General features: G+C 47.1%; 1 protein-coding gene across 1 annotated transcript; it reads left to right on the forward strand.

Annotated features, from left to right (window-relative positions):
• Nucleotides 1-2393: 2393 nt before the first annotated feature.
• CNGA4 (cyclic nucleotide gated channel subunit alpha 4) lies at nucleotides 2394-9498 on the forward strand. The gene is made up of 6 exons (XM_028517104.2): nucleotides 2394-2629; nucleotides 2764-2865; nucleotides 3060-3166; nucleotides 3458-4103; nucleotides 4850-5199; nucleotides 7023-9498. Exons 1-6 carry the CDS (start codon nucleotides 2568-2570, stop codon nucleotides 7481-7483), a joined length of 1728 nt encoding a protein of 575 aa, XP_028372905.1. The 5' UTR covers nucleotides 2394-2567; the 3' UTR covers nucleotides 7484-9498.

The following is a 9498-nucleotide window of genomic DNA, read 5'->3' on the forward strand; positions in this document are numbered from 1 at the left end:
ATGGTAACATCAAAATTTGAGTAGTAAGGATGCAGAGAAATAGACATGTGGACATTAGAAGGTAGATCACTAGGACTTGATGATTGGATGAAAAGGGAAAATAAAGGGAAGAATCAAAAACTGATGCTTAATTTATATAAGTTTAAACACAGCCAAAACTAAACTGTGGTGTTAGAAGTCAGGAGAGTGATTACCATTGGAAAAGCATTGACTGGAAATAGAGTGAGACTCTTGATTTGAGTGCTGGTTACATGGGTATGTTCATGTTTGCCAAGTTCATCAAACTGTATACTTAGGAAATGTGTACTTTTCTATATGCAAATTCATTATGATTACTATGCTATGTAGCAAACCATCACAAACTCAGTGGTATAAAACAATAGACATTTTATCATGCTCAGACAGTCTGTATATGTCACACAGCAGGAATGACATGTCTGTTCTACGATATCTAGGAAGTTCAAATTCCTGGGGGTGACTTGAGGCTAGGGACTAGAATCATATGGAGGCTTCCTCATTCACATGTTTGATACCTGGGCTGAGACAACTCAAAGGTTGAGCTCAGCTGGGAGTGTCAAACAAAACACAGACACATGACTGACTGCTCCTTGGGGCTTGGGAGCAATCACAACAGCATAACTAGTTTCCAAGAGAAGTCATCCTGAAAGGGAGCTTCCAAACATTCCAAAAGAACTAGGATTTTTGGTAGTTTTTAAAAACTGCCAAAATATCATACAGTAACAACAATGATAGTAATAATAAGTACTGGTGCTAGGTGTTTTGGCTGAAAGACCAGAGATAGAAATTATAAGAGAAAAAGCCAATGGAGAAGATAATGAACTCAGTTATAGATTCAATGTGTGGAAGGTGACTGTGGTCTATCCCAGCAGAGACAGTCAATGAGCAGTTAGTGGTATAGATAGGTCTGCAGCTAAGAGAGAGTTCTTGGAACTCATTATGTGGTAAAGGAAATCTTATGGGTGACCAAGATGGGCCTGAGAGAGTTGGGAGGATGAAAAGAAGAAAGGCCTGGGAAAGAGTTCTAAAAAAATACTAACACAAGAATTGGCAGAGAGGCCGATGGAAGAAACTATGAAGAAATAACGAAAATCAAGAAATTATGGTGTCACAGAAGCCATGGGAAAAGGATATTTCAAAAAACTAAAAGAAAATGTTGGGGAACTAGAGGTATTTCTTACAGGAAACACTTCAAAAACACAGACCTGATCACATTACTTAACTGTAGAGAAGACTTCACAGATTCCCCAATGACTTGAGATGAAATCCTAGGTTTATAACATGGCTGACAGAGCTCTCCCTGAGCTAGCCTCTACTCACCATTCAGCTTCATCTCTCACTACTGGCCCCTTAGGTTCTCTACAAAAACCAACTGATGTTCCCCCAGTCACCCAAGCTTTTTGAAGTTTCTGTGCCTTTGCACACTCTATGCACTTTGCCTCTAGTGGTCTTCATCCTCCCATCTCTGTACCTAACTAACTCCTATTCATTCTGCAGCACCCAGGCTCAGTTGGGAGCCTTCCTATGTACTGCAATGGCCCTCTAAAAGCTACCTAATAAAGTACCCATCAGACAGATAGATGTGTCATTACCTACCTACCCAACTGTCTCCCCTACCAGACTATGAGTTTCTAGAAGCAAGGAGTGCTTCTCATTCATCATTTGTCCCCAATACTTAGTTTAATATTAACCTGGCACATAGCAGATGTTTTCATTATGACCTGTTTTGACTGAAAAAAGATCATAGTGTTGAAAGGGACATCAAGTTAAGGGAGAAGTTTTAGGTTTTTGTTTGTTTTGGTATGGGAAGGATGTAAGCATATTCACAGAAAGGGAAATGAAAGAGCTGGAGGATCTAGAAAACACATGAAATAGCTGGTGGGATCAGGTACTAGAGGTAACGAGAAGGGAATGGGGCAAAACACCACTGGATGGCCCCCATCACACTCATCCAGCAGGAATTAGGTAAGGTGGGTATGGTTATAAGGTAGGGTACAGATAATAAAAGCAGAGCTCACATCTGATGTGACAGGCATTTGTCCCTGGAGAATTCAGCACCAAACACAAATGAGCCATTCTGTAAATAGTTGTTGAATAAACAACTAATGAGGCCCAAACAAGGAACTTGCACAAAGTAAAAGAGAATGGATGCCTGAGTCTATACTATCACCAAGGTCTTCTGACTAGAAGGCCCCTATGTAGTCCAGCTTGGGGGATGCGGTAGGTAGAGAAAAGGCTCAGCCTTATCTCTGAGGCATGCACCCTCACCTTCTCCAGGGAACTCATTAGAGATGTTTAGCTAAGCAGGTATAAACTCAGGCCCTGGGAGACAGGGCGGGATGCTAGAGCCACACTGCCTCCACCCCTTCAGTAGAGCTAGCCCTGGTTGTGTTGCTAAGAGCTCCACAAGCCAAAGACAGAGGAGTCGCAGCTGGAAACTAAGGGTTGCCTCTTCCAGGCAGGCAGGCAGGCACTAGCCCCCATCTCCTGAAGCTGCCTACCAGCAGGGGCCCTGGATATCTCACACCTAGGCATCAGGTCACAGAAACATGAGCCAGGACACCAAAGTGAAGACAACAGAATCCAGCCCCTCTGCGCCATCCAAGGCCAGGTGAGAGAACCTGTTATCCTGTGTCAAATCTGTTTGCATCACTAGATGGAGCCTGATTCTTTTTGGTGCCCCAAGTTACAACCTTCACATGGAATGATGAATAAATGAAACAGGACTTCCCCTCTTGTCCACAGGAAAACACTGCCCGTCCTGGACCCATCTGGGGATTACTACTACTGGTGGCTCAACACGATGGTCTTTCCAGTAATGTATAACCTCATCATCATCGTGTGCAGGTTTGGCAGGAATCTAAGGAAAGGGCTTTAGCGGAGACAAGGGCAAAAGAGTAGGGGTCATGAAAGGGGTGGGATCTTTGGGAGGGGTGGGGCCTAAGTGAGAAGCCAGTGGGGAGGGCTGAGTGGCTTGGGGAGACCACCTGACACAAACGAAGGGTGCCCATAAGCCAATCCCTTCTGTCTCCACCATGCAGAGCCTGCTTTCCAGACTTGCAACATGGTTATCTGGTGGCCTGGTTAGTGCTGGACTACACGAGTGACCTGCTATACCTACTGGACATTGTGGTGCACTTTCACACCGGTTAGTGAATCCCAGGACTGACCCTGTATTCTAAGTTCCCTTCTTAAAGCTTCTTAGTACCAAGGAAATGACCCCATTCTTACAGCACCTTCACATTCCTCTATGCTTGACAGTATCCCTTATGCATACCAGAAACCCTGGAGCAAGGTAATAGCTGCTCCCACCCTCTCCTGTGACTGTCTCCCTGGCCTACCCTGGTGTGCCCACCCTTGCCCTTATTATTAGATCAGGACAGTGTCCAGACTCACCCCCACCCCTGACCCCACCTCATTCTTCTCTTCCTCCCACCAGGATTCTTGGAACAGGGCATCCTAGTGGTGGACAAGGGTAGGATTTCGAGTCGCTACATTCGCACCTGGAGCTTTTGCTTAGACCTGGCTTCCCTGGTGCCCACAGACATTGCTTATGTGCGACTGGGCCCACACACACCCACCTTGAGGCTGAACCGGTTTTTGCGTGTATCCCGCCTCTTTGAAGCCTTTGACCGCACTGAGACCCGCACAGCTTACCCCAATGCCTTTCGTATCGCCAAACTAATGCTCTACATTTTTGTGGTCATCCACTGGAACAGCTGCCTCTACTTTGCCCTGTCCCGATACCTGGGCTTCGGGCGTGATGCCTGGGTGTACCCAGACCCTGCACAACCTGGCTTTGAGCGCCTAAGGCGCCAGTACCTCTATAGCTTTTATTTCTCCACACTGATCCTGACTACCGTGGGCGATACACCACTGCCGGAGCAGGAGGAGGAGTACCTCTTTATGGTGGGTGACTTCCTGCTGGCCGTCATGGGTTTTGCCACCATCATGGGTAGCATGAGCTCTGTCATCTACAACATGAACACTGCAGATGCAGCTTTCTACCCTGACCATGCTCTGGTAAAGAAGTACATGAAGCTGCAGCATGTCAACCGCCGACTGGAGCGGCGAGTTATTGACTGGTAAGGATGCTGGGGATCCAGACCAGGGCAGGGAGAGGTGTACTGAATAGAATCTGAGACAGGTGGCTGAGTTCTTAATACCTGGTGGGCCAGGAAGGCAATCCGGATGTGGCATTCACTGGGGGGCAGGGGTGAGGGTGTCATCCACTAACTGGATCTGGACTTATTGGGGGGTGTGGTCAGGCTAATGAGGAGAAGAACTTATGCACAAGGAAAGATAATCTAGACAATGGGAACTGCCACTGCCTGGTATGGCTCAGAAGGCCCTGGGAAGTGTAAGGGAGAAGAGAAAAACCCCCCAGGGGATGGCCAAAAACAAGATGGTTGACTATGTTATGGTGTCTACACTGTGGACCGAACAAAGAGAAGTGTCACCAACTAAAGCAGAAAACTCTAGAGAAGATGGGGCTTGGTGATTGAAGTGGATATTAGTTGGACGGTACAAGACATCACTGACTGGTAGGTGGGGCATAAACTGACAGGAGGTAAATGGCATCACATTCATTGTCTGCTGGTGGAGGCTTCCAGGCCCTGGGTGAGGGAGAAAAGGTCAAAACATATCTATGACCAACAAAAGAGACTGCAGACTGAAGATATTCATCAGCCAACTGTCAAGTATTCCCATGACCCCTGGGAGATCTCAGTGTGATTGGGCCCTTGGCTGAAGCTGAGCTGAGCCCTGGAGGAAGGGATGGAGGGTGGCACATGAGAGGCTGGTGAAGAACTGGTGCTTCCCTTGTCTCCAGGTACCAACACCTGCAGATCAACAAGAAGATGACCAATGAGGTGGCCATCTTACAGCACTTGCCAGAGCGCTTGCGAGCAGAAGTGGCTGTGTCTGTGCACCTGTCTACTCTGAGCCGGGTACAGATCTTCCAGAACTGTGAGGCTAGCCTGCTGGAGGAGCTTGTGCTGAAGCTGCAGCCCCAAACCTACTCACCAGGAGAATATGTGTGCCGCAAGGGGGACATTGGTCGAGAGATGTACATCATCCGTGAGGGTCAGCTGGCTGTGGTGGCAGATGATGGTGTCACACAGTATGCCGTGCTTGGGGCAGGCCTCTACTTTGGGGAGATCAGCATCATCAACATCAAAGGTGGGTGTCCCAGCATTTGTTCTTAAGACAGGGCTAGGGGAGGGGGATGGAGACAGTAGAGCACAGTCCTGAGACCAGATGGTACTTCAGATCCTACAGATCTAAGGACACATGGCCTTTGCCTGAATCACTACAGGGTTCAGGACAGAATTAGGACATAGAGAATCTGTTCCCTGAGAAGCAGCTGAGCCAAGATCAGTGAGTAGAGTGGGTCCTTGCAAGAGACAGGAGAGTTGCTCTGTGGATGTTGACCTGAAGCACCAGTAGGAAGCAGCGGAGATGATGACAATAACACTAGTAACAATACTTACTGCATGCTGATTATATGCCCTGTTTCAAGTGCTCACATGTACCAACTCATTCAATTTTCACAGCAACTCTAAGGTAGGTACTATTACCTGCATTTTAAAGGTAAGAGCACAGAGAGGTTAAGGAACTTGTCTAAGGTCACACAGGTATTAAGTATACACACTTGGGGTCAGAACAAAGAACAACTTTCTCACAGTCAAATGGAAACAAAGAAATTCCCATTTTTTTACTTTACTTTTATTGTTTACACTATTACAGATGTCCCCATTCTCTCTCCCTTTGCCCACCCTCCCCCTCCCCCCTTTGACCCCCTTCCTTCTGGCCATCACCACCCTGTTGTCTGTTTCTATGGGATCAGTCAGAGAAATTCCCATTTACTGAACATCAACTCCAATCGAGGCCACATGCTGTATATTGGCTCATCTATTCTTCTTGTCAGCCTGTGCAGTGGGAGTTGATATGCCTAATCACAGGCAGACACTGAGACCACAGGAGGTGGAACATGGGAGAACCTGAAAAGGGAGTGAGCACTGTCACTGATGAGGCTAGATGCTTTCTCAGCCTGAGGGTCCCATTCTTCAGTTGTCCTAAAGGCCTCATGTGTATCCTCCAAAGGCCCCCTCAAGCTCTGCATCGTGTATGCAGTCAGCTGCTGTCCATCTGATGTTGGACAAGTCACCTCCCTTTCTTAGGCCTCACCTATCCAATAGGGGCTATATTTAAAAACCAAAAATTTCTGTGAGGACTAAATGAGCTGTATTGGTTAGGCACCCAAAGTAGTACCTGGCATGCAGCTCTCTTGTCTCTTCTAGCTTTGAGACTTTGGATTACTTGGCCTAACCTATCGTCCCACCCAACCGCCCCCCACCAATATCTTCCAATGCTAATGATGCCATACAGCTTTCTTACTTAGAATATTTCAGTAGTTTTCCACTGCCCTCAACATAAGGCCTGAATGCCTTGCCATGGCTAACAAGACCTGGTGTGACCTGGCTGTCCCCTCCTCTTTCCACTGTCCAGACACCCTGCACTTCAGCCACTCTGGACTGCATTCTGTTTTCTGCTCCAATCAAACTCTTTCCTATCTCCATCCCTCAGTTCATGTTCTTCCCTCCATGTAGCTGCTCCAACCCCCTTTTCCCTAGTTACCTCCCCTTCAATCAGGCATCACTTCCTCCAGGATTCCCTAAATTCTCTGCCTTACAGTTAGGAGCTCTTTTCCTGTCTTCCCACTGAACCAGATGCATATGTCCACACTGCACCGTTGATACTGTTATGCGACTATCCAATTAAATGCCTATCTCTTCTAGACTGTGACTTCTTGGAGGCAGGTCACTAATACCCTCCCAGCACAGGTTTAGTCCCTAGTAAATTACTGAATGAAAGAATTACTGAAATAGGAAGAGGGGCTCAGAAGCACAAATATGGAGTGGGTGTCCTTGTTCAGGAGTGAAATGTCCCCTCACATTCACTCTGACTAATTATCGTCCCATCGGTCTGCCCCTGTGCCACAGGAAATATGTCTGGGAACCGCCGCACAGCCAACATCAAGAGTCTAGGTTATTCGGACCTATTTTGCCTGAGCAAGGAAGACCTGCGTGAAGTGCTGAGCGAGTATCCAAAGGCCCAGACTGTCATGGAGGAAAAGGGCCGTGAGATCCTGCTCAAAATGAACAAGCTTGATGTAAATGCTGAGGCAGCTGAGATCGCCCTACAGGAGGCCACAGAGTCCCGGCTGCAAGGCCTTGACCAACAACTTGATGATCTACAGACCAAGTTCGCTCGCCTCCTGGCTGAGCTGGAGTCCAGCGCACTCAAGATCGCTTATCGCATAGAACGGCTGGAGTGGCATACTCGAGAGTGGCCAATGCCTGAGGAACAGGTTGAGGCGGATGATGAAGGCGAGCCTGGGGGGGACACTTTTAAGGATGGGGAGAGCAGAGCTGGCCAGGAGGGACTCCCAGGCCCAGAGTGATACCAGCCTTATACCTAGGACCCCCACCTCCAAGCGAATCCAGAGTTATAAGAAAGCCTGCCTGTAGAAACTCTGCCATCCTATCTGCTAGGTTACAGAGATGGGAGTGAACTAGGTCTGTAGATGCCCACCTGGAGATGTAGGAGCATAGTACATGTTCATCCCCTGCTCACCAACATACCCACACACCCATGCACACATACTACAATTACACATACTGAGAGTATGCATTCCATATAACATGCTCTGGAGTTTCCATTCTCAGAGCATACATGCTTTCTCACAAACATAGATATGTTTTATACACACATAATATGTACATATATATGCATATATATGTACATATGTACATATTCAGTCATGTACCTCAAAAATAAATGTATACAGACAGCCATATACCAGTAAACACACAGGTACCCTCCACAGGTGTGCACACATTTGTAAATACACAAAAGTATACCGAGAACCCTCTTGTTCCAAGATATCTTTTGAATGCCACCCATATGGGGTCACAAGTGTACCCTACAAGTTGCACTTCAATAAAGTATTTGCCTCCTCACTAAGCATTTACAGGGCTGACTGGAAAAGGCTATTGGCTTTAATAGTGGGCAGGAGGAGTTCTCTCTGAATTCTGAGTCACAGAGTAATGAGCATGGGCTGTGTAGTAACTGGTGGTTGGACTCAAAGGGGTTGGGGTACCTGATGGACTGAGAATCAGTACCGAGCCAAGGTAAAGCAGGCTGGTACAGCACCTTGCTGTAGTGTGTACATGCATCCATAGGTATATTCACATACACACACTGACCACTACATCTCATAGCAAGAGTGTATATCCTCAACCCCTTGAGCTATGTGGGGTTTGATCTAGCTTAGTGGGCTGGACCAGATATGTCTGCTCCTTTCTCCCTCCTCTGACCCCGCCCTGGAGCCTGGGGTCAGGGCTACCCTGCATTTAGGACTATTGCCAAGGGGAAACTAATTCCCAGGACCACTCGCCTGACCCTGACCTACCATGCCAGTTGCTGGAGCTGGCCTTGATGCTGGCAGACACCCACCCCTAATTCTCTATACAGTGTTCCAAAACATAGGATGAAAAATAGAGACTAGATGGAGTGGAATGTCATGGTTGGGAACAACTGGAGATGAATGTTTGGAGGGTTTTGTCATACTTGGAAGGTCTGCAGGTTTGGGCAGAGAAGGTGTTATGGGGTCTGTGAGGAGGAGTCTGATGTCATCTCTGAATCACACTCATCCTAGTCACAACTGTAGCTTCTCTAAGGCCTGGCCAGTCTGTGTCTGAGATGGGCCAGTTGGTATTCTGACATGTGCCTGGGACTTAATTTATCAATATGACCGAGTAATGACACAGCATGGTCAATGCCATTGAAAGAAAAATTTATTACTTACAATTCCCAAGAGGGGGGCCACACTGCACCATGCAGGACCACACACTGAAGAATCAGGGTTAGTCAGGAGACAGGAGGTGTGAAGGGAAATCATGGGCAAAAAACATCTTCATTACTACACTGATGAAGTTTTTTGGTGGGAATATCTCCTGTTAGGCAGGAAGCAAAACACAGATCGTGGGGTTTGTGGTTGGAGGGTTCATAATATGATTTTCAAGCACTTATAAAAGCTAAACTAGGGGGGAGATATAAATAACTTTGGTCATTAGTTTGGCCCATGATTTCAAGATGTCAAACTACCAACTACCAAATATCAAGAATGATTATTATAGGTGATACGAGAGAATGTAGAGGGGACCACTCAGTGCTGGGAGGGTAGGATGTGTGTAGCACAGCGGCTGATGTGTGGTCCTGAGGACAACACCCCAGAGCTGTTGGTATCTTCAAAGCTGACCAACCCTTTGGATGTAGTGGATGCAGGTGACACAGATGCACTCAGACACAAAGGACGCAGAACAACACTTTCTCAAACAGCCATAGGGACTGAGGAGGTAACTAAAGCCAGCATGTCAGAAGAGATGATGAGGGGCATTGCCCATTAAATTAGTT

The sequence above is a fragment of the Phyllostomus discolor genome, chromosome 6 (genome assembly GCF_004126475.2).
Source record: "Phyllostomus discolor isolate MPI-MPIP mPhyDis1 chromosome 6, mPhyDis1.pri.v3, whole genome shotgun sequence".
Lineage (NCBI taxonomy): Eukaryota > Metazoa > Chordata > Mammalia > Chiroptera > Phyllostomidae > Phyllostomus > Phyllostomus discolor.

Excerpts from the sequence above, each read along its gene's own strand:
- CNGA4 (XM_028517104.2), top strand. The coding sequence starts at position 2,568 with ATGAGCCAGGACACCAAAGTGAAGACAACAGAATCCAGCCCCTCTGCG. Across the intron at positions 2,866-3,059 it reads CTCATCATCATCGTGTGCAG|AGCCTGCTTTCCAGACTTGC; the intron begins GTTTGGCAGGAA and ends TCCACCATGCAG. Across the intron at positions 3,167-3,457 it reads TGTGGTGCACTTTCACACCG|GATTCTTGGAACAGGGCATC; the intron begins GTTAGTGAATCC and ends TCCTCCCACCAG.